Source organism: Rhinoderma darwinii, chromosome 12 (genome assembly GCF_050947455.1).
Source record: "Rhinoderma darwinii isolate aRhiDar2 chromosome 12, aRhiDar2.hap1, whole genome shotgun sequence".
In the NCBI taxonomy this organism is placed as follows: Eukaryota; Metazoa; Chordata; class Amphibia; order Anura; family Rhinodermatidae; genus Rhinoderma; species Rhinoderma darwinii.
In genome coordinates, this window is record NC_134698.1 from 65,580,204 (window position 1) to 65,605,920 (window position 25,717).

General features: G+C 41.2%; 1 protein-coding gene across 2 annotated transcripts in view; it reads right to left on the reverse strand.

Annotated features, from left to right (window-relative positions):
* The window catches only part of RTN1 (reticulon 1), a 131,864-nt gene extending 106,147 nt beyond the window's left edge, over positions 1-25,717 (reverse strand). Inside the window, exon 1 of one of the 2 annotated variants that reach the window (XM_075843590.1) lies at positions 25,383-25,717. In XM_075843590.1, coding sequence (XP_075699705.1) covers positions 25,383-25,566 — 184 coding nt within the window. In that variant the 5' untranslated portion in view covers positions 25,567-25,717. The remainder of the gene's footprint in view (positions 1-25,382) is intronic. The other variant, XM_075843591.1, reaches the window with a different exon arrangement.

Sequence of the window (25,717 nt, forward strand, 5' to 3'; positions counted from 1 at the left end):
TATGGTTTTGACTCTAGTACCAGGGTCTAGTAACACTTTGACATATGTGGTGCCATTAGTGCACAATAGTATCGGCAGCTGCCAACAGATAGGGAGCCACATGCAGGGGGACTGAGAGCCACATGTGGCCCCCAAGCCACTAGTTGGGGAACACTGATCTAATATATCAGCATTGTCAGATACCCTTGGACATTTGTTTTTCGGGATACATATTAGACCGGTTGTATCTTTCCAGTCTGTTTCCACGGTCGTTGCCCTTCCTCCCTTTTGGTTAGGTAAGCGGTGTCCGCGTAAACCTTCTGCTTCCATAAGAATACAGGGCCAAACTGACTTTGCATATTATTGGGGGAACCCATTGATTTTAACTGCTGTCTGAAAGATCTTTTAGCCAACAATAGTCATGTTTATTTTTTTGTTTTCTATAACAAGTGGTTAAGCAAAATCACGAGCTCAGCCAACTCACCCACTAGTTTTCTGAAAAACCTGTCAACAGAAGAAACAAATGCATTCAACATTTTCTATTACAACCAAAGACGTCTCTGGTCACCGTAACAGCTTACAAAAATGTGCTATACACTGTCCCCTGAGGGTGCATTCACATGCAGAAGATTTTGTTGCAGTAATTTCTGCGATTGAAAATCAGTTATTAATAATAATAATCTTTATTTATATAGCGCCAACATATTACGCAGCACTTTATAATTTAGAGGGAACGTAAACAGACAATATCAGACATTACATAGTGACAAAGCTAATTTACAATTCAGACAGGAGGATTGAGGACCCAGCTCGCAAGAGCTTACAATCTATGAGGAAATAAGGGAGACACAAAGTGTAACAGTGTTTGTTCTGTACAATGTTCCAGCCATCTCTTATACACATGGGGTGGTAACATAAAGCTGCATGAGCCGGTCACCAGCCGGTATCCGCGTATGACCGACATGAAGTGCATTAGAGTGAAGGGAGTGTGAGGGAATCTTATTCTGATGACTAATCTATAAGGGGGCCAAGGAAAGTAGTCAGATTAGGGAATGTTATAGGCCTGTCTAAAAAGATGTGTTTTCAGGGCACGTTTAAAACAGTGGACATTGGGAATTAATCTGATTGTCTGGGGTAGCACATTCCAGAGGACGGGTGCAGCACGAGAAAAATCTAGGAGACGGGAGTGGGAGGTTCGGATTATGGAGGATTTTAATCTAAGGTCGTTGGCAGAACATAAAACCCGAGTAGGGTGGTAGACAGAGATGAGGGAGGAGATGTAAGGAGGTGCAGCACTGGGGAGAGCTTTGTGGGTGAGAGTAATAAGTTAAATAATCAGTTAAATTCATCTAAATGTTTTTTTTTTCTGAAGCAGGCGTATGGATTTCTGCAAGTTCTATTCAGATGAATGAGAGTAAGTGCACACAGGGTGGATACGCTGCGTAAAAGTATACAGCGTATTTATCCTGGAAACCGCAGGAATTCCGCCCGAAAAACCAAAGTGCAGTGCAGTTTTTTGGGCAAAATGTCCGTTGTGTAAATACTGCAGGAAAAAAACCAACAATTTTATACTTACCACCCGGTCATAGCAACGGGTCCATATGTTCTGAGTGCAGCCCGGCCTCCTGGGATGACACTGTAGTTCATGTGACCACTACAGCCTTTGATTGGCTGCACCAGTCACATGAGAAGAAACATAATCTCAGGAGGCCAGGCTGCACTCAGAATAAAGGATCACATCCTTATGACAATGGCCGTTGGTAAGTATGAACCTTTTTATTATTTTTCAAGCAAAAATAGTTTTTTTTCTGAACTGCGGCGGAATCGTGGCTTTTCCGGCGCATAAAATCACAATATTTGCTTATTTGTTGCGGGTTTTACCTCTCCATTGAACTCAATGTTGAAAACCCACAAGAGAAGAGCAGCAATTCCGCAGCATAAATTGATATGCTGCGGATTAAAAAAACGCACTGCTGTGTGTGAATGAGATTTGTTTGAATCTCAGTCACGCTGCTGCTACTGTAATTCACTGCAGATTTTCACAATGAAATCCTTGAAACTGATTATGAAATTTCTGCAACAAAATCTGCTGTGTGTGAATCTACCCTTAGGCCACGTTCAGACGTGGCAGAATTTTTCCGCTGCAAATGTTGGTGCAGATTTGGGGCAATTACGCAGCAACATTTGCATATTTGACAGGTAATTCAGATGTTGCAGATATCACAGCGGACTTGCCACAGATTTCAGTTTTTGCATTGCAAAGTCTGAAATCCGCAGTGAAATTCTGCTTCTTCTCCACAACATATTGAGCATGCTGCGGAGGCAAAATTCTGCACAGCAGCCTATTTTCCACGCAGTTATTTTCCGCAACGTCTGAACTAAGTTTCCTAAAAATGTATAGAAACAAATGTAAAAAAACGGCTGCTGCAGAATTCCACTGTGGGCTATCCGCCGCGGAATTCAACAGCAATTCCGCCACATCTGAACGTGGCCTTACGGGGCAATACTGGTATGGTTTACTGCTTACTTGTAAAATTGCTTAGTCTTCAATGACAAACACAAATATGCTTCCACTACAGAGGATGATGGAAAACAGAGTGTCGCAGGATGATGATGTAGCAATTTCCAGATTGCTGTAATGCAGTGAAGTACAATAACATCACAAGGGTCACATTCTCCATTCATCTTTCTTTTGATTTATAATGACATCCTTCCATGAGCTTGCATTGGAAATAAAAGTTACTTATCCTCTAGATAATACATTTTGACAGTAATGGCTGCTTCAACGTGAAGCAAGCCAGCCATTTCATGTGACATAATGCATTACGGAAATTAAATCTCTCAGGCTTAAATAGATCTTTATATACTAAGATCACAAAAAGATGAATAGCAAAAAAACAGGGGTTAGCTGGACATTAATACAAAAAAATAACAAAACAAAAAGGCATTAAAAGCAGTCTAAGGGCTTATTTACATGACCGAGTCCCGTGCGGGTCCCGTTTTCACGGATCCCACATAGACTTGAGTCTATCGAGGGATCCGTGAAAGCGGAAGAAAATGGGACATGTTCTATTTTTCAACGGACCCTTCACACAGTCCGCCACTTATGGCTTTCAAATGTTTTTCTTCTGTTAACCCCTTGAAGTCTAAGCCATTTTTCATTTCCGTCTTTCACTCCCCGCCGTCAAAGAGCCATAGCATTTTTAATTTTCCGTCAATGGAGTGGTGTGAAGGCTTATATTTTTGCAGTAGGAGTTGTAATTTATATTGGCACTATTTAAAGTACCATATAATGTACTGGAAAACGGAAAAATTCTTTGTGGGGTGGAATTGGAAAAAACTGTGATTCATCCATTTTTTGTGTTTAGTTTTTACGGCTTTCGCGTGGGGTAAAAACGACAACTTTACTTTATTCTGCTGGTCAATACGATTATGGCGATACCAAATGTATATATTTATTTAGGGTTTTGCTACTTTTACAAAGAAAAAACAATTTGTTAAAAAATATATATATATTTTGTGTCGCCATATTCTGAGAGCAATAGCTTTTTAATGTTTTCGTCGTTTGAGCGGTGTAGGGGCTTATTTTTGGGGGACGAGCTGTAGCTTTTCTTTGTACCACTCTTTGGTAAATACGCGTTTTTGATCGCTTTTTTAAAGAAAAATGTAGAGAGCTAAGGTGAACAAAAAACAGAGATTCTAGCGTTTTTAAGGGTATGTGCACACGTAGTGACCAAAAACGTCTGAAAATACAGAGCTGTTTTCAAGGGAAAACAGCCCCTGCTTTTCAGGCGTTTTTTGAGCAACTCGCGTTTTTCGCTGCATTTTTCGCTGCGTTTTTTACGTCTGTATTTGGAGCTGTTTTCATTGGAGTCTATGAGAAAACAGCTCCAAAAACGTCCAAAGAAGTGTCCTGCACTTCTTTTGACGAGGCTGTATTTTTACGCGTCGTCGTTTGACAGCTGTCAAACGACGACACGTAAATGACAGGTCGTCTGCACAGTACGTCGGCAAACCCATTCAAATGAATGGGCAGATGTTTGCCGACGTATTGTAGCCCTATTTTCAGATGTAAAACGAGGCATAATACGCCTCGTTTACGTCTGAAAATAGGTCGTGTGAACCCAGCCTTATTTTGTATAAAAGGAACAGACAGATGGCAGACCTGGGGGCTTTCATTAGGCCCCGGTCTGGCATAACAACCATCGGCTCTTTCTAACAGCTTAGATGCCATGGTCGCCATTGACCAGCGGAATATAAGTGGTTAAACGGCCAGGATTGTAGTTCCTGATCCCCGCAGCTTATGGAGTGGGCTCAGCCTGCATAGTGTCATCATGGTGCGTCAAGGGGTTAAACAGTACAGAAATATGTACATTTTTATTCTTTTGTATTTATTTCGAACAATGTATTCTCATATAAAAACATTTTCTAGTAGAAAATCTGAGATAAAACATTTTGCTTTAATGACAATTACATAACGTGAGTCATAGTATATATGCCAGAACAGTTTCTATAGAGATTCTAAAATTACTAACTGTATCAGTGCAAGTAGGGATCCTCAAAATTAGCCACAGGTTTTTTTAAAAAAAAATCTCCATAAAGGAAAATTTCATCCAGTCTAAAAATCATAATTTCAATTTTGTTTTTTTACTTTCCCAGGATTCCCCAATGCAGAGATGGACAATCTTGTTACTCCTTCCAGCTGCCCCCTATGTCTGTAGGAACTCTCTGAGAAACACGGTATTCTGAGGGTTGAGGAGTCTTGCTTGAATTTCGAATTTCTCATGGAGAGCCTGTATAATTTTTACTAGCACTCTAGTTGTAATGCTCTTCCTGTAGGCACGTGGGTCAGCCTGAGGAAGCTGGAGGGAGAAGAACAAGACTGATTTCAAAAGCAGGACATGCAAATTTAGCAAAATGTAGTTGGAGATGGCTAAAAACTCCAGCCAAAATTTTATTTCCAATGTATAGATAGCGTTTTCCTTTTGCATAAAGTTTTTATGTTTTTTAAGAATTTTGGGTGATTGTTTTTATTTTATTTTCCTTAAACCTTCCTGTTCTGTAGAGATCACTTCTCAGGAGTCATCTCATTATTATAACAGGAAGGATTATAATGCCAGGTAACACCTACACTACCGTTCAAAAGTTTGGGGTCACCCAGACAATTTTGTGTTTTCCACGAAAACTCACACTTATATTTATCAAATGAGTTGAAAAATTACTAGAAAATATAGTCAAGACATTGACAAGGTTAGAAATAACGATTTTTATTTGAAATAATAATTTTCTCCTTCAAACTCCTTCCATTTGCAGCAATTACAGCATTGCAGACCTTTGGCATTCTAGCTGTTAATTTGCTGAGGTAATCGGGAGAAATGTCACCCCATGCTTCCAGAAGGCCCTCCCACAAGTTGGATTGGCTTGATGGGCACTTCTTGTGTACCATACAGTCAAGCTGCTCCCACAACAGCTCTATGGGGTTGAGATCTGGTGACTGCGCTGGCCACTCCATTACAGATAGAATACCAGCTGCATGCTTCTTCCCTAAATAGTTCTTGCATCATTTGGTGGTGTGCTTTGGGTCATTGTCCTGTTGTAGGATGAAATTGGCTCCAATCAAGCGCTGTCCACAGGGTATGGCATGGCGTTGCAAAATGGAGTAATAGCCTTCCTTATTAAAAATCCCTTTTACCTTGTACAAATCTCCCACTTTACCAGCACCAAAGCAACCCCAGACCATCACATTACCTCCACCATGCTTGACAGATGGCGTCAGGCACTCTTCCAGCATCTTTTCAGTTGTTCTGCGTCTCACAAATGTTCTTCTGTGTGATCCAACACCTCAAACTTCAATTCGTCTGTCCATAACACTTTTTTCCAATCTTCCTCTGTCCAATGTCTGTGTGCTTTTGCCCATATTAATCTTTTCCTTTTATTAGCCAGTCTCAGATATGGCTTTTTCTTTGCCCCTCTGCCCTGAAGGCCAGCATCCCGGAGTCGCCTCTTCACTGTAGACGTTGTGCTGTCCTCTGAAGGGAGTAGTACACACCGTTGTAGGAAATCTTCAGTTTCTTGGCAATTTCTCTCATGGAATAGCCTTTATTTCTAAGAACAAGAATAGACTGTCGAGTTTCACATGAAAGCTCTCTTTTTCTAGCCATTTTGAGAGTTTAATCGAACCCACAAATGTAATGTTCCAGATTCTCAACTAGCTCAAAGGAAGGTCAGTTTTATAGCTTCTCTAAACAGCAAAACTGTTTACAGCGGTGCTAACATAATTGCAGAAGGGGTTTCAAGTGTTTTCTAATCATCCATTAGCCTTCTAACATAGTTAGCAAACACAATGTACCATTAGAACACTGGAGTGATGGTTGCTAGAAATGGGCCTCTATACACCTATGTAGATATTGCATTAAAAACCAGACGTTTGCAGCTAGAATAGTCATTTAGCACATTAACAATGTATAGAGTGTATTTCTGATTAATTTAATGTTATCTTCATTGAAAAAAACTGTGCTTTTCTTTCAAAAATAAGGAAATTTCTAAGTGACCCTAAACTTTTGAACAGTAGTGTATATATAAAGGATCCACCATTGACAATAGGTGACGGACACAGCTCCCTCCACCCCCTCCCTGCACAATGACCTCTGCACAGGTCACAGAGCATGCCTAGAAAACTCTCCCTTGGAAGTCAAAGGATCCCCTCCTGTGGTCCATGTGGCTGCTTTAAAGCATATCTCTAAATGCTGTTAACAGGAGCGCAGGCAAGATGGCTGCCCCCATAATTGTAAACAGAAAATAGAATAAAAAAATCTATAATCAAAAAATAACAGATCAGAAAAAAAGATTATGTTTCACTATCTAGTTTTAATTTAAAAAATAAAAAAAAAAATAAAAAAATAAATAAATAAATAAATAAATATATATATATATATATATATATATATGAGGCCTCCCCCACACGAGCGTGTTTGGTCCGTGATATATGGTCCACATGTTGGCCGCATTTCCTGGACCGAACTGTAGGGAGCCGAGCTCCTAGCATCATAGTTATCTATGACGCTAGGTAACACTGCCTCGCTGCGGGAAAACTGTCTCATACTGAAAACATGATTACAGTACGGGACAGTTGTCCCGCAGAGAGGCAGTAACACCTAGTGTCGTAGATCACTATGATGCTAGGAGCCCGGCTCCCTGCAGTGTGTTCGGTCCGGGAAATGTGGCCGACGTACGGACCATATATCACGGACCAACGGACCAAACACGCTTGTGTGTGGGATGCCTAAGAGATACATTCCCTTAAAGTGTAGCTAAACGTCTGACAAACTTCTGACATGTCATAGTGACATGTCAGAAGTTTGGATTGGTGGGGGTCCGAGCACTGAGACCCCCACTAGTCATGTGAGCACTCAGCCGCTTCGTTTCTGTTCAGCTTTTTCCGGAAATAAATGGAACGGTGTACGGACTCAATAGAAAGTCTATGAGCCCGTACTCCAATACATCGGCTTTCCGGAAAAAGCTGAACAGACACGAAGCGGCTGAGCGCTCACACGAGCGATTGGTGGGGGTCTCAGTGCTCGGACCCCCACCAATCAAAACTTCTAAAATGTCACTATGGCATGTCAGAGGTTTGTCAAACGTTTAGCTACACTTTAAGGGTATGTTAACACATGTCAAATCTGCTGCAGAAACTTTTGCAACTGAAGTTCTTTCGATACATATGAATAGGGTTGTTTCAGTAGAATGTGAATGGATATTTACAAATCCTATTCAGATGTATGGAACAGTTGAAGATTTTTTTTTGACAAATCTGCCATGTGTGAAATTACCCTAAAATTACTATTAAGAATTGGAAGCTATTCAGGCCCTTTCTTGTACTATTAGCAAAAATCTGATAGAATTCCTCATCTTACGAATTTGTCTTATGAGCCCTTTATATTTTATAAACTTTCTATGTATGTTGCTCCATTACACATATTTGGAATAAACTTCTATTCTAAGCACATATGCCACCAAATTGAAAATTGCTAATGGCAACTGTGCCAAAGTAACTTCTATCTAGCTGGATTTATTTATGTTAGGTCCCATGACAACAGAAAGCTGTATCAAGGACAGTTATCCAATCACTGCACTCTCCCGAGTCATTTAGAAATCAGCTATTTAATACAAAAGTAAGAAGACATGGTGGCACGATACATCAAATCTGCAGAAACTTTTCAATACAAGAGCTGTTCATGAGCAGAATAATTTTGTAAAAGTCTCAGAAACTTCACTGCTTATATGCAGGATATTAAGGGGTTCTCCAAAAACAACTTACCAAGTGCTTCCTGTGCACAGTGTATGGAGAATAAATCATCTACAGATGTAGCCAAGTTTATCTTGACTCTGATAACTTGCTGCAGTGTGATATCACACAACAAAAGCCATTGAAAAAGTCAAGTTAAAGTTTCTTTTCACTGTGTATTTAATGCGTGAAGAGTCCAGATAAAAATGGCTACATCTGTACTTCCCTGAGAGGTATGGGTCACTTACATGTATGGCCACAGAAACATACATAAGAGACTCACTATGATTCAACATTTAGTACATTTAATTCCAGTAACAACAACATGATATAGGACAGAGCTGTAGCTAAGCTTTCCCTCACCCAGGGCAAAAGTTTAATTTGCTGCCCCTATCCCTGCATCTAAATATCCCGGCCGAGGCAAAGTTGCTTGTTGGCACCCCCCTGGCACCTAACACCTGGGGCACATAGCCCCTCTAGCTATACCCCTGGTATAGGCAGAATCATACATAGAAATGGGGGGGCATAGAAAATATTAAAGTGCCCCCCATTATGATGACCAGTTTTGCCACACAGGACACAAGGGCCTGGTGCTTTTTCCCCTCCCCCCCTACATTCCCTTTCTATGACCCTTGGGCCAATTTCCCACCCCCTTGTGTTGGCTGGAGGGGAATGTCCTGCATGGGTTTGCGCCTCCCAATAAAAAAAAGGATGGAACAAACAGGTCTGAACTCACTCTCTTCATGGGCACCATAGCAGCCACATGGTCTACCTCGATAGTATGTACAACCTTGTTGTGTAGAATTGCTATATTTTAGCCCCACCCAAAATTATTCTGAGGTCCCTCTATATACTTATATAGTAGCAGTTCTCCGCTTTGGAGAACACCTACTTATTAGAATGGTCCTCTGACAATAAGCTGATCACAAAGGGCACCCCTGCTGGGAGCCACAGCCATTAGCTGTAATCTGTGGGGAAACCTGAAAGTAAAGGTCCTTTTACATGGGCCAATTATCGGGCAAATGATCGTTGACAGAAACGCAAACGTGTATCGTTTTAAATGCCGAAAATATCGTTGTTGGCAGCACATCCCCCTGTGTAAACAGAGAGACGTCATGCCGAAATGATAATAATGTATTAGGACGAGCGTTCAGAGTAACAAGCGCTCATCTCCATACTAGCTCCTTGTGAAAGGAGCAAACGAGCGCCGATCAACGGGCTGTCTCGTTGATCGGGGATCGTTTACACGGCCCACGTTGGGCCGTGTAAGACCACCCAAAGAGTTACATTTCCTTACAGCGCCTCCATGGGAGAAACTAAGCATTGCACAGTGCAAATTAAAATCATTACAGGACTGGACAGATCCTCCAGAATGAGAGATGCTCTTTGTAGTCCCCCCCCCATCTTTATTAACTCAGGAATCCATAACAGGGTATATGAAAATGGGTTTCCTGAACTAGATAACTCCTTTTTAATGGCATGGTAAACTCTGCTGTTATCATACACATAAATAGGCCATATAATTAGTATAAAAAACGATAACTTATTTGTAATAGTTTCAAGAGGTCTGCTTTAAAGTCAGCTTCAGATGTGGTTGTCTTCTGCAGGACCTCATGGACCCTGGTATGCAAAACCTTGTGGGCCAGTGGGCCAGTCTGACCTGCATTATATTTTTAACCCTGCTAATATACAGGGTGGGCCATTTATATGGATACACCTAAATAAAATGGGACTGGTTGGTGATATTAACTTCCTGTTTGTGTCACATTAGTATATGGGAGGGGGGAAACTTTTCAAGCTGGGTGTTGACCATGGCGGCCATTTTGAAGTCGGACATTTTGTATCCAACTTTAGTTTTTTCAATGGGAAGAGGGTCATGTGACACATCAAACTTATCGAGAATTTCACAAGAAAAACAATGGTGTGCTTGGTTTTAACGTTACTTTATTCTTTCATGAGTTATTTACAAGTTATGGGTGACATTATGGGTGTCAGGTCCGAGCATTCCTAGATGAACAGTTTCCTGGAAAGTGGATTGGTCATCGTGGGCCAGTTGAATGACCCCTAGGTCTCCCGATCTGACCCCCTTAGACTTTTATCTTTGGGGTCATCTGAAGGCAATTGTCTATGCTGTGAAGATACAAGATGTGCAGCAACTGAAACTACGGATACTGGAAGCCTGTGCTAGCATTTCTTCTGCGGTGTTGCTATCAGTGTGTGAAGAGTGGGAGAAGAGGGTTGCATTGACAATCCTACACAATGGGCAGCACTTTGAACACATTTTATAAGTGGTCAGAAACTTGTAAATAACTCATGAAAGAATAAAGTAACGTTAAAACCAAGCACAGCATTGTTTTTCTTGTGAAATTCTTGATAAGTTGGTATTCATATAAATGGCCCACCCTGTAGTATAATTTGTCACATGCCAGTTGACACATTCCTGTGATTTGATCTGAATTACTGTGGTCAAATACACAGTGCCATTCCAGGCAAATTTCCTCTATTTGACTGCAGAAACATTCACCATTTAGTAGGTGTTGCTAGGACAGATATATAACTAAAAGACTCATTAATCATGGTTAGCAAGTTGTGATCACTCCAGAAATGGAAAAATCAACAATCACAGTCTGGTCAGCAAAGGGGTTATTGTTTATTGACACAGAACAATCAATCTTTATCGTTACTTACAGTCCCATGTCTTTTATCTATTCAAAATTACTTTCCATGCTCTGTCCGCATCTGTGTCGGAGTCTCCATGCAGCGTCATTCTTCCCCACATAATAACGAACATGACAATAGTACCCGATGGACTCCATTATGAGTCAATGAGGTCCGTTGGGCACCGGTGGTATCCGTTGTAAGAAGGATTCCACACTACGTTGTGGTTTCCGTTATAAACCGAAACCATAAGCAGATAAGACTATAGTAACATGTGACCCTATCTACTCTATTCATATCCTTATCAAGATGGTACATTACGAGTATTCAGATTGTACATGTAGCACATGTCAATATATCAAATTCGGTAACATATGTTATTGGGGAAGTGGCATCCTCTTTGAAAGGGGACCTGTTTTTAGTGAATAAGGCCCTTTACTCTGACACGGGACCCCACCCGAGAATGGCGAAGTAATGGAGGGAGACACATTACAGTTCGATGAAAGAAGACTTTTACCCTGGCTGGGGCACAATGTGTAATGGTTACAACAGTGGATCTTAGCGTAGCGGTTATAGGGTTGGCACACAGCTGGGCAGTTAGAGTCTCTGTAGGGCACTTGGCTTTGGTGGTTACAGTCAGTGTAGGGCACTTGGCTCAGTGGTTACAGTCTCTGAAGGGCACATAGCTTGGCAGTTACAGTCTCTGGTCTTTGGCTACACTTGCAGGCAGGGAGAAATGGGCTACCACAGGCCCTTAATACAAGATTATGCTGTAAGTGGTCCGAATCTACTTGCAAGATGAATGCAGGGCCTCTTTCATTCACGGAGCACTCTCCCCACCAAACCCGAGTTGTACAGCAGTCCATTATGGTCAAGACGCTGGAAGCAGTCTGAAACCACTCAGCAGGACACACAGGGTTTGTCTTTTTAGCGACGACTGCTGGCACGACCGAATCCTCTTCACCGACAACCACTTCAATAATAAAAAGAGCTGAGCTTAAGTACCAGGCACAAATGCATGGAAGCGCCGTTGCACATGGGTAAACACTGAAGGGGCTGCAGCGCTCACTTGGGGTCAGACACCCACCAATCACACATTGATGGCCTATACCTTTATAAGGCTTATAGGTAAAATCAGTAGAAGATATATGTTTCCTTTTTTCCGATCCAATCTTCAAAAAATAGAAATATATTCACTTAATTATGCTAAAAAAATATGATTTGAGGAAAAAATATTCAATAAGTTTCATAGAGGGACTAAAAATGTTCTTGCTGTAACTGATGACTCACAAAGCTTTGATGCTGATAGCAACAGACACTTCTCAATGCATGTGATACCATTAAGGAGTTAAGTTGCATTGTGATTGATGAGAGATGTATAGTACTGTGTTACACAGGTCAGGTAAGATTTCCTCTAATAGCAATCAGCCAGTGCTGGGTCTAAAAAAAAGACTTCACCGGTATAGGCTGCTTCCCAGTCTAAAGGTCTACTGGGAATGCGGCAGTGAATGGAAAAAAAGCGAAGACAATACGAAGCACACATTGATTGCTAGGAGAAGCAGAAAATCATTTTTGCATAAAAACAATGCAGTGGTTTTCTCAGATAGCAGAAATATTAAGGAATAACACGCAGCCTGGATTCAGCAGTTAGTAAATTAGGAACTTCTATGGGTAACCTCATATGTAGGGTACTATTCAGGAATGATAGATGTTCCTTTGTGATGATGTGGTGTAATAATATGGGGAGATGGCTGTTGTCCTGGAGATTTAGACTGAAAGGAAAAGGGTTTTTATGGAGGGACCCCCCCCCATAAAACAACTGTCCAACATAACCATGGGTATCCTTAAACTGGCACTCAAAGTGGTACATTTTTCATTAATGGGTTGTAGTGAATAATAACCTTTGGAGGAGTATTCCAGTATTTAAAGTCATACATGGAACCCACATGGAGCTGAAGTTGGTTTAACACCTTTAACGACCATCTAAAGTTAGCAAAGGAGGGTGTATCCGGCCCCCTTTCCTCCTACTAGGAATAAGAAGTAGGGGGAAGTAAATAAGCATCAGGCTTGTTCTGGGGTATGATGGCACTAACCAGCACCATAAGGAGGGGGAATACTTTATTTTGTTATATCTTTCTAATATACCCGTCTAATAAGGTTGAAGGGTAACTAAACTTTTAAAAAACTTTTGACATGTCATAGTGACATGTCAGAAGTTTTGATTCGTTGGGGTCCAAGCACTGAGACCACCACAGTTTATTAAAACGAAGTCGGGTGAGCGCTGTGCCGCTTAATTTCTGATTGGTTTTCATTGGCTTTCCTCAAATCGGTGTATGGGTTCAATAGAAAATCTATGAGTCCGTACCCTGCTCACTCTGCGTTACGAGGAAAGAAACTGAACAGCACAGCGCTCACTCGAGCAATTATGCCGCTATCAGTGGCAGTCTCAGTGTTCAGACCCCCACCAATCAAAACTTCTGACATGTCACTATGACATGTCAAAAGTTTTTTAAAAGTTTAATTACCTTTTAAATTGTGAAAAATTCTGAAAAAAAAGTCTGTGACCTTTGGCTAAGTTGCCAAGACAAACCAGATTCCAATCAGTCATTGTCAAGTGAAGATTTGATGTTCAGTCCTATATGTTCTCTAGTTGCTGTTGTACTAAGAGTATGTTCACATGCAAACTCAAAAACTTCTGAAAATACGGAGCTGTTTCCAAGGGAAAACAGCTCCTGATTTTCAGACGTTTTTTAAGCCACTCACGTTTTTCGCAGCGTTTTTTACGGCCGTTTTTGGAGCTGTTTTCAATAGTCTATGAAAAACTGCTCCAAAAACGTCCCAAGAAGTGACCTGCACTTCTTTTTCGTGGCCGCTTTTTCAAGCGGCCGTGTAAAAAAACAGCCCGTCGGAACAGAACGCCGTTTTTCCCATTGAAATCAATGGGCAGATGTTTGGTGGCGTTCTGCCTCCGATCTTTCAGACGTTTTTTGGCCGAAAATAAGCCGTGTGAACATACCCTAATAGTGATGGACACCATTCTTCTACTCCACAATATGCAGGATATACTGTATGAGTCTAGATAGCACATGGACAAAGGCCATTAAGTGTATGTACTGAACATTACACGGATTATATATTTTGTGTGGGCACAGACATGTGCGGTTTCTACATACGTACATACATACATGCATGCAGGGGCGTAGCTATAGAGGGTACAGATGTAGTGGTTGCACCCGGGCCTGCTTCTAGAGGCCCTATTTGCCACCCAGGACAATACCAGTATTATAAATAGTACATGGTAGGTGGGGGGCCTGTTACATATATTGCTTTGGGGCCCAGGAGCTTTGAGTTACGATTTTGCATACATGACCTAATGTAGAACCTATTTTGAAAGAAAAAGAAGATGCTTCATGTCAGTCATTGACTTATTACCATAAATCACTCTTCTCAAAAACCTTCTGCAGCAGCTGAGGCATGTATTAGGAGGTGTTCTTGTAGCTGGGACAATATAATTTATAATATACCCCTCCATACGCTAGAACCAATTTGAGATCTTCATGTAAATCATTCATTCCATGGTTGACACAAAGCTCCCCTTTCTCTTCAAAAAGAGGTGTATACTGTATTGTATGGTATATTTTTCTAATGTGACACAAAAACGCTTTAAAAAGAGGTATGGTTAGTCCAATGTCAATCACTACTGATTGACAAGAACCTCCAGCCTTGTGGGAAGAAGTCATGGATGAGGAGGGAAACTAGAGAAAAGTTGAAGTGGAGGAGACTGCAAGGTGGTAAGAAGCGATTTGATGGAGAATATGCATTTCTATATAATTATATATAACCTGATCAACCAGAAGCAAACATAGATATGTCAATCCTTCTTCCCTTCTACAACACTTAGTAGGAGTGCCAGTATGGCGGCTCACATGTCTACCCTTTGAGCTAACAATGCAAACTCATCCCCTTAGGGTTTCTATTCATTTCAGTGGAGAACACAGCCAGAGCGAAGGCAGCTAATAAATATAGTAAGAAATGCAATATTAATGTATTAATGTTAATATATTATTATTATTTCCAGAGCTATCTATTAATGGCATCTAATGTATTGTCACACTCAAAAAAGAATCCTACAAATATCCAAATCCAATATAATGTATGTCAGCAATGGCGTACAATTTTTAGTCTGCACAAATAACTCTGAAAAATGCAATCACATAAGTGCATTTACCAATATGACGTTCATGATTTAATGGAAAACATACAGGTCATATTTCAAGTAAGCTTATAAAATGGAATACAGATATGCCGGGTATTGTCTATACAGTCACATCTCACCGAAGTCATAACATCTGATCAATCTTATACTGTATTTCTATCTTCCCAATGCTTTTAATATTAACTCTTATAATCCCGGACTTGCAGATTGATAGAGCTGGTATAATGTAGCATTCCCCCTTCTACTACCAAGGGTGTACATAGCAGAGAAGTAGCCCCATAACAAAGATCAAAATGGGCCCCAAATATGGCGCTGGGTTTTGCCAACCGTGACAGAATGCCCCAGGATTAGTGGTCCAAACCTATCAGCTGTTATATAACGACAACTCCCAGCATGCCGTGACAACCGGATGCTATCAGGTCATGCCGAGAGTTGTAGTTCTGCAACAATTGATAGTCCTTAGGTTGGTCAAAACTGCTCAAAAATTGGTTGGGTTACTCTAATGGTGGAAAATACATAACTAGGGCATCACAACGGAGAATGTGACTCATCTGATGATGCTGACACTTGAACATGGGATGAGGTTATCTGCTATATACATCCTATCATACATATTTGTCAATTTTCGAAGATTTAAATTTGGAACAAAACTATGAATCTCCAATGATACTGCAGCTTATACATTGCTTGCAAATCAGAACTGTCCTGTTAATCCCGGGCAGTTGCCAGCCATGTCCTCTGTGAACAGTTGCCATAAGGCTTCAGGGGTGTCGGTGGAGCACATCTCCTGCAGTAACACATTCCACTCTACAGTTAAAGAGACAAGACAAGAGTGGCTTTGTTTCTAGAAAAAAAGGAGATGATCAAATGTTATAGAACCCCTTTAATGAGGATGTGAAGCCGCTGATTGAAAGCTCTTTCTACAGTTAGGCCTTATTCACGCGGCCGCGTTCGGTCCTTGAGATCTGGACGGTATGTCAGGCATATTTTCTGGGCCAAACACAGTTCAGGAAGACGTAATCCTAGCATCATAGTCATCCATGACGCTGTGAGTCACTGCCTCCCCGCGGGAATATCATACCGTATTGAAAACATGGTCACAGTATGGGACAGAATTCCCGTGGGGAGGCAGGGACACCTAGCGTCATACATAACTATGATGCTAGGAGTCCGGCTCTCTGACCTGTGTTTGGTCCAGGAAATGCGGCCGACATACGGTCCGTATCTCACGGACCGAACACGGCTGTGTGAATAAGGCCTTATGCTATATTCAGATGTGTCGGATTTGCCATACCCAAATCCGACACGTAATAACTGCCGGATCCGTGGCAGAAATCTGAGTGTTATGTCGGATTTTTGTAGCGAATTGGCAGTTTAATGTGCAGCATATCCTCATGCAGATAAACCCAATTCAATGGTGCTAATCCACATGTGGAAATCCGCTGGCTTTTCTGTGCGGAATCCACATCAATAAGTGACATGTCTGCATGAAATCCAGAAAGTGTGAATTGCTAATAATAATAGGCAAAGAGCTGTGAATCAGGGGTGGATGGGATGGGTGAGCATGACGTTCATTAAATACGCCGGACTCCAAGTTCAGAATGCTTGCAACGTGCAGCAACAAATGAACTGAAAGTTTTGCAAAAATATAGCATATCCCAACATAAGTGAGACAAGACTGAAAACAGTATGTCCTGTCACTGCTGGTGGCGGCTCTCAGAAAGGACAGCATGAAGTATGTGACAGATTTGCTTTAAGATTTGTGCTTAAAATGTGTTGGTTCTTTCCTTCTTCACAGTATTTCTCTTTTCCGTATATTACTATATTTTACACATTTTAGAATCATGTTCTTGACAATCAGGACTCATTCACACATTGTAGATTTCGATCAGTATTTTGAAGCCAAAAACAGGACTGGATCGTAAACACAGGGGAAATATAATGAAAAAAATATATATACTTTTTCTCTTCTTTGCATCCACTTCTTATTCTGACTTCAAAATACTGATGCAAAATACTGAATAAATATGCAACATGTGAATGAGGCTGAAGACTTTACTAGAATATCTGTGAATGGCATAAGTACAAATTACAGAGCTCATATACTCAAAATAACTCCCATGTACAACATATTCTTTAAAAAAACTTTTTTGGGCATTTTTACTATAGTATGGACCACAGCACACTTCTTTCGTTATAAATACTGTAACATTACAGGAGTCTATAGGGACAAATTGTCTGGTGCATTATACTCCGCCCATTAAGTAGGCCACGCCTTGAGGCCTAATGCACACAACTGTGTTTTTTTGTCTGTGTACAATCCGCAATTTTGCAGATAGCACATGGACCCATTCATTTAGATGGCCCCATGTACATGACCGTGGTGCTCCGTGACATTTTACAGTCCGTATTTGTGGCACGGACACATGACCGTCCCTGCATTTTGTTTGCAGATCCGTGAATACTGATGACACACGGACACACTACAGAAGATTTTTTGCAGACAAATGGACCGCAACGGATCAGTGGTTTTGCAGACCGCTAAATCACCACATCGTGTAAATTAGGCCTTAGTCATGTATAGCATTAAAATGTTTGTCTGCTTTTGTAAAATAAAGCAGAACATTAAGGTATGCTTCTCAAATCTCGCGCCCTCTGCACCCTTCCTCTTGTCCCTCTCTGGGTGTCCTCCTCATACCCACAGCACCATGAGTGCCTATTTTACTTCTAAATACACATAATGAACTTATAAATACTCATATAAAAATAAAAGTATACATATGTAAATATTCCCTTCAGCAAGCACCCTTCCCCCAGGGACCCCTATAGGCACAGGTCTACTGTGCCAATAGGTAAATCTGGCACAGCACATTGGCACTGTGGTTAATGGCCCCTTGCAACGAGCTAGATACAAAGAAGTTGTTTGAAAGTGGCACTACATGAAACACAAGGGATCCGTGTACTTGAAAATAAGACATTTCAAAGAGATTATTTATGAATTCCTCATATACAGCATGATAGTATAAATACTAGTAAATGTTCTCCTTTAGGTTATATACAGGATTAGTCTATTTTTAATGATGACTCCTGCGCAATAACAAGGTGTGGCTCTAGAATTTCAAGCAGTCACTTGTAATAATACATAAGGCAGCATCATTTGCTCAAAGAATACGACACTATTATAGATAAAAGAGAGATGATAGTTTTCAACATAAAAAAGGAAATACCATGAAGTATCGCTTGCAATAAGATATTTTGTGATTCAGGCACAGTAACTTAAAAATGTTTAAGTTTAAGGGATGATTCTATAAATGCTGGAGGAAAAATAGGTATGTTGTGGTCTAGGAAAGCGAGTGCATACTTTCTGGTATCTGCTTCACTGCATTGCTCCGATAATTCTGCTGGGGGGTCACAGGGTTGATACCCAGGCCACACACTTCAAAGGTGGGCGCTTCTTATACTTCTATTGTTTTCTGGTCATCTTTTCCTATATGTTTTTAACAAAATGCAAATTTGGTCGGTATTGGGATGTGCTGATAAACTTTTCAGTGTGGCAAACTCTGCATATGTTACATGCAGATATGCCCACATATTTTATGTGGATTTCACCTTAATCTTTGCAAAGCGTTACATCTGTGGCAAATTCACGACATAATTTAAAATTATGCAGCATGTTTCAAAATTTTCACAATTCTTTTCCTCTGCCTGTAAATAGGGTTTTGTAAAACCCCACTTACTTGCATTGTATTTGCTTAAGATTTTTGCAAAAATCCACAACAATGTATATCTGAACATACCCCAAAGGCTCATGCACATGGCTGAACCCTGCACACGGAGATTGTACGGCAGTGTCAGGATTTAAACTCAGAAACTCCTGTGTCCTAGACAGTGGCTCTTCTCATTGAGCTACTGATGCTGCTGGACAGCTCCAATGCTAAATCTATTGTCTAGGTTCTTGATTCCTGCCTTTTGAGATTCCTTGCTTTGATTACCTGATTAATCTCACCCTTTTGGTTTCCTATATATGCCTGGCCCTTGCACTTTCTTCTTGCCAGTCCATTGAGCTTCCTGCCTCTAGTCTAGTTCATTGCTGCTTTTCTCTACAAACTGTTGAGCTTATCTGTGCACCAAAACTGGACTGTTAATTGACTACTCTTGCTATTATCACCCACCTTCCTGATTGTTTCAGCCATTGGACTCTGAATCTGCTTCCAGGCTCTGACAGGCAGTGCATGGAAGCATTGCTTCTAGGGGGGGGGGGGGGGGAACGCTGTACATATCCGATGGAGCATGTCAATGCCTCAATGTCTTTTGCCTGGGAAGGAGGTCAAGGATAAAGTTATGGGCCTTTGTGCTTATTTTATAAAACACACCGTGGGAATTATGCAAAGAAAATTTGATCTTGCTATTTTGTGAACCAACCAAGCCAAGTGAAGCTATCAGGTCTGCAAAGTCTTATCCATCTGACAGAAGCAAGATAACTCAATCATCGTCTCTCTTTTCCAACCATTGCACAACCAGACAGAAGAGTAACTTGACACACTAGGGCCCTGGTGCCAAATCTGTATAATATCATAGCCATATCTACAATTATTATATTAATGTGAATTCATCATAAAGGAACATTACTTCTTTTATATGGCAGAGGGGCCTTGGGTCACTTTAAGACGGGGCAAAACTGGGGGGAGCTGCTGGAGGGATATATACTGGATGCCAGGTAGCTGCCAATAAGCCACTCTGCCTTGGATAGGGTATTTAGATACAGGGCTAGAGAAGAAAAATTAATCTTTGCCCTGGGTGAAGGAAAACCTAGCTACAAACTCAAGTTCCAAGATTTTTATAAGAATTCAAACTTCTTTTATTTGTTTCCCATGATCCTGAAGATTTATGTTTGTATGTCATTGCAAGATATACTGTCAGTAAATAATGATACAACACTACATCTATAGACTGATAATGGGGCTGCAGTGTGAATATGGAGCAGTATACAATTAACAGTGCATGTAAATTTAGGTTATCTATCAAGCTTTAAATGACCAATTAGCACTAGGGGAATCAAACTCATCATCATTACCACAAACAGTAAATAATATAGCTAAGCGCACCGAGTTGGCACCTTACCTAAATGCTAAGGAATACTATTATCCTTAAAGAGAATGTCTGTGAAATAATTTTGCAAGTTCACTGTATTCTTAACACATTAAAATGTCATTACAAAAGTGTTTTACTCTTGAATTTATTTTCAATAACTGCACTCATCAAACTATATGTATGTAGTACAGCAAAGGCATATAAGGGGTAAAGGGGGGAAATAAATGGTAGAAATTGTGGCAAGAATTTCCTACAAACTGTATAACATGCATGCAACCACAGAACCATGCTGAGCTAATATCTGATCAGATGCAAATAAATAGGCTTCTCCAGTACTAGATAAATACCGCTGTCATTTGTGCACAGAAAACTGGAGCAGTAAGCCACAGCCATCAGTAAAATTATAGCTTTCATTTTCCTAAAGCACATTAATCCAGAATAAAATCTACAACATAGTTAGCAGCTATGGGTAACTGTTCCAGTTTTTCTTTGCAATAGCCCAATTCAGTTGATCTTAGGGACCAGGGCAGCAGAAAGGAACGAAAGGACGAACTAACAAGAGATCTTTATGTATATCTCATCCATAAACATGTGTGTAAAAAGGCATATATTATATATATTGTGTATATATAAGATGCTGGTCATCCGCATGTAATGCAGATAAAGTCTAGATCAGGGCTGGCCATTGCTAAATAGTCACAAAGCGTTGCTGAGCATTACCAGTAGATCACAATGCTGGCCAAAATACAATACACCATTCCTGTTTATATCCTCAGGTCACTAGTAAGAACTAGTAGTGGGGTACCTGATCTACACGGGAGTGACATGAAAACTTCCCGCGCCCGCATAGGCCTGGCATCCAGGTACTAGCTGTCAAGCAGCTCATGATTGTAAGAGGATTTAAGGGAAAATGGCAGGGGTGGCAGAGGCATGACCGGCACTTCTTCATCACCAAGGAGCTGCAGTAAGGTGTGCCAGAAATAATAGCGGGAATCCGTGGCTGGAACTGTAGAGGGCATCTGTGGCAGGTACTCTAAGGGGCATTTGTGACGGACACAATTTTGGGTGCATTTGTGACTAACATACCGTTATGGGGGCATCTATGGCAGGCATCTGCTGTTATGGGGACATAGGTGGCAGGAACTTATAGGCCATTACTGCTTTAGGCATCTTGTAAAAATGCACAATAATATATATCTGACTATACCCTAAGGGCTCATGCACATGGCCGAATCCTGTACATGTAGACTGTACGGCAGGGTCAGGATTTAAACTCAGAAACTCCTGTGTCCTAGGCAGTAGCTCTTCTCATTGAGCTACTGATGCTGCTGGACAGCTCCAGTTCTAAATCTATTGTCTAGGTCTCTTGATTTTTGGCTCTTGAGATTCCTTGCCTTGATTACCTGATTAGTCTCACCCTTTCGGCTTCCTATATATACCTGGCCCTTGCACTCACTCCTTGTCAGACTGTTGTTGAGCTTCCTGCCTCTAGTCTAGTTCATTGCTGCTTTACTCTACAAACTTATTTGTGGACTGAACTTGGATGGTTCCCTGACCCCGTCTCTGTCTGACACTATAAACTGTTGCCGCTTATCTTCCACCAAACCAGAACGGAGACTACTCTTGCTATTATCACCAACCTTCCTGATTGTTTCAGCCACTGGACTCTCAATCTGATTCCAGACTCTGACATGCAGTGCATGAAAGCATTGCTTCTAGGGAAATATACGTCTGTACATGCATACAAAAATATGCAACATGTGAACTCAGCCTTATGAACTAAATGAATAACCAAACTTATAACGCTCCATTCGTTCTCTATGGGAGCGCCGGAGATAGCCGAGTGCAGTGTTCGGCTTTTTCCGGCGCTGCCATAGAGAATGAATAGGGGGTAACTTGCAAAAATATTAATTCATGGCTGCACGATTTTGCAGATAAATATACGGTTTAATCGCATTAACGGGCCACTAACAAGCTATTTGACAGCCGCACCGAACATGGTGGCCGCACGGTTGTTGGTTGGGTTGCAACCGTGCAACCGTGTGTCCCTACCCTAACAAGACACAGTATTATAAACGGCACATTGTAGGTGTGAATACCTGTTACAGATTTTGCATTGTGACCCAGAAGCTTCAAGTTATGCCTTATAGGCTCATAGGCACAGGCCTCTTGTGCATTTTGTAAGATACAGCCTGAACTGAGGTGACCTACACAAGAGCTGTTGATATAATGACATAGGCACAAATGATAAATTAGGCGCAGAGGGTGTAATATGTTTGCTATCCCCCAACAAGCAACCAAATGCTTTGTATATGTGGCACATGCCATAAAGACAACCCTTAGGTATGATTCACGTGCCTCAGCTTTGCTGCATTATGGCCTATGTCCTACTTCACCTGACCTTATAGTGAAAGCAATTTTAAAAGCCTTTTCCAACTGTGCAACATAGAGACTCATCATTTCTAGGGCATCTTACAGTACTCTCACACCACAGCATGCACGATTCCTGCTTTTTTTTCTGTGAATTTTTTCACTGTCCTGTCTAAGCAATTTTGCAGAAATTCTTTTTATTAAGAATTTAAAAAAATAAACTGCTTATTGCAGCAATGCCACTGTAAAACTGGGTATATTAGTATTGTATTAACAGGTGTTTACAACTTTTTTGGACCATCTTACTTCTGAAACAGTACCTGAATATGTGAAACTTTTAAAGGGTAACTAAACATTCGACAAACTTTTGACATGTCATAGTGACATGTCAGATGTTTTTATTGGTGGGGGTCCGAGCACTGAGTCACCCACCAATCGGTAAAACGAAGCGGCAGAAGGGCTTGTGTGAGTGATGAGGCGCTTTGTTTCTGTTTGGCTTTTTCTGGAAAGCCGATGTATCGGAGTACGGGCTCATAGACTTTCTATTGAGCCCGTACTCCGATACATTGATTTCCGGAAAAAGCCAAACAGAAACTAAGTGGCTGAGTACTCACACGAGCGCATCTCCCACTTTGTTTTAGCGATTGGTGGGGGTCTCAGTGCTCGGACCCCCACCAATCAAAACGTCTGACATGTTACTATGACATGTCAGAAGTTTGTTGAACGTTCAGTTGCCCTTTAACATACAGAAGGGCCCCTGACAATGAGCTGATTGTAGTGGGTGCCACTTCTGTATTTTCTGGTGATCAACTGTTAGTGCCAGGAGAGGCAGCTAGTGAATTTTCATTTCCTCTGCAGGAAATGAAGCATCACGTGGTGCCCATTGAAGTCAAAGGGCCATCCAGGTAATGCACAGATCTGGGAGAGCAGATTTATAGTCACTTTCAATCTTATTACTAGAGGAGGTGTCAGGCAGTGACTCATCTCATTGAGCCATCTGAAATGTTGGACAGCTAGCTCCACTGCTAAATCTGTTGCCCTGGTTCTCTTAATTTCTGCCTCTCTGCATTCCTTGCCTTGATTACCTGATTAGTGTCAACCTTTTTGCTTCCTATATAAGTCTGGCCCTTGCACTTTCTTCTTGCCAGACTATTGAGCTCCCAGTCTGTAGTCTAGCTCCTTGCTGCCTCTCTACAAACTGTTGCTGCTTATCCATGTACCAAACGTGAACGGTCTCCTGACCACGTCTCTGCCTACTGCTACAACCTGTTGCCACTTATCTGTGTACCGAATCTGGACTGTTACTTGACTACTCCTACTATTAGCACCCACCTGCCTGATCGTTTCAGCCACTGGACCTCAAATCTTTAACACACCTTGACAGGAGATCTCTATTGTATCCATATAACCCCACAGGACATAAGTACATGCCTTACATGTACATAGCGCATATGTACAGATAGTACATGCTACCAACACGTTCAACATTGCACCTGCTCGGTTACAAAGCATAACAAAGTCTCTATAGTACTGTTGCATAGTTCTAAACATTGGTGTTTTCCTGCACACTAATCTCTAAACGCTCTTTGTGACTAAATTACTAAAATTATCTGCGTTACGGGAGTGACGGAATGACAATGAGTGTGACAGGTTGACAGGCAGTGTTTTGCAGTTAGTTTGATGTATTCTCTGAGATTTTTGGCAGTGAAGGCAACGAAGGTTTAAAAGGATACTACAACTAAATTCTGTGGCACTGTGCACACTTGTGTTAGAAGCCTCCATAGGGGGGAGTGTCCATCGACAATTCCAGTATTATTGGCAGCAAGAATACCAGAACCCATTAAAGTCAGTGTCAGTTTGGATCCTTTTGAAAACGGATCCAAGCCATGATGCTAGTATGAACAATGCATTTGCTTTAGCATTGAATACATTTAATTTGTCCAAGTTATCAGCCATTTCAGGCAGGAAAAAAGCTGACTATAGTGTTAGGACTGCTGACAAGAAGCCCTGGAAAATGTCTGCCTTCAGGATCACTACTTTACATCACATATCCCAAGTTCTAAGAGCCTCCAGAAACATCTCTATACAGAAGAATGAATAGATAGCATCTCCTTGTTGCATGCTACATTACCACCACTACAACCACTTTTCATGTACAGGTGGGAGGTAAATACATTTGCTATTTTCACATCTAAATCCTTTATCAAGTACTTCAATAAACAATCTGTTGTGATGCCTTAAGAACCAACGTAGCACCAATCCCAAGGCTATGATATTTACATAAAAATGTCAGACCCAGACAACATGTTCATTTTTTCTAATTGAAAATATGGATAGCAACCCCTATATAACAACAAAAAAAGAATAAAAACAATTTTTGCATTTGTATTATAACACTTGGAGAACTCCTGTAGCACCAATCCCATCGTTACACTTGTTAAATTGCAAATACAGCATCCACAATATTGCTACATGACGCCGTTATGTCTGGCATAGTCTACAATGTTGTTACCAACCACTTTTTAAGCTCATATTGTAGATTTTGATGATGTGGGTCAAAACAGAAAGTGCAACTATGGAGGATAAGTGAAGGCGGGTTATAAATGAAACATTGTGGGCAAGTGTTTAATAAACAAGTATAATTTGCCAATATTTTGATACAAGATTATTTACAAATACAACAATTGTAGCAACAGTCCCTGTAACCAATGATGCACTTGTTATTTCTACCTGTATACGGTGTGTAAGAGATAGGAGGGGGGTCTGGTGTGGTCTCCTGCTTACCTGTGGATGGGGTCCCCATGGCAACAGGGGGATGCTCTGCCTGCTGAGCTCTGCTGGTCCCCCCTTTCTGGTCCAGAGAGCCCCAGGCGCTGCTTCTTGCAGAATCTCCCTCCTCTTGTGGAAACATCTGAGCAGTCACATCACCTTCCAGCCATCTGCTGACATTCCCAGGATTAGCAGCCATGGTCGGCTGTATCTGTTGCAGTTGTCTCTATGGGAAGCTGCTGGGAACAGGGGGAGAGGGAGGGAGGGGACAGGTCAATGCTGCAGTGTCTGCTGGAAGATGCCACAAACACTGGAGCGTTACGCAGGTGCAAATGGCTTGTGTAGTTTCC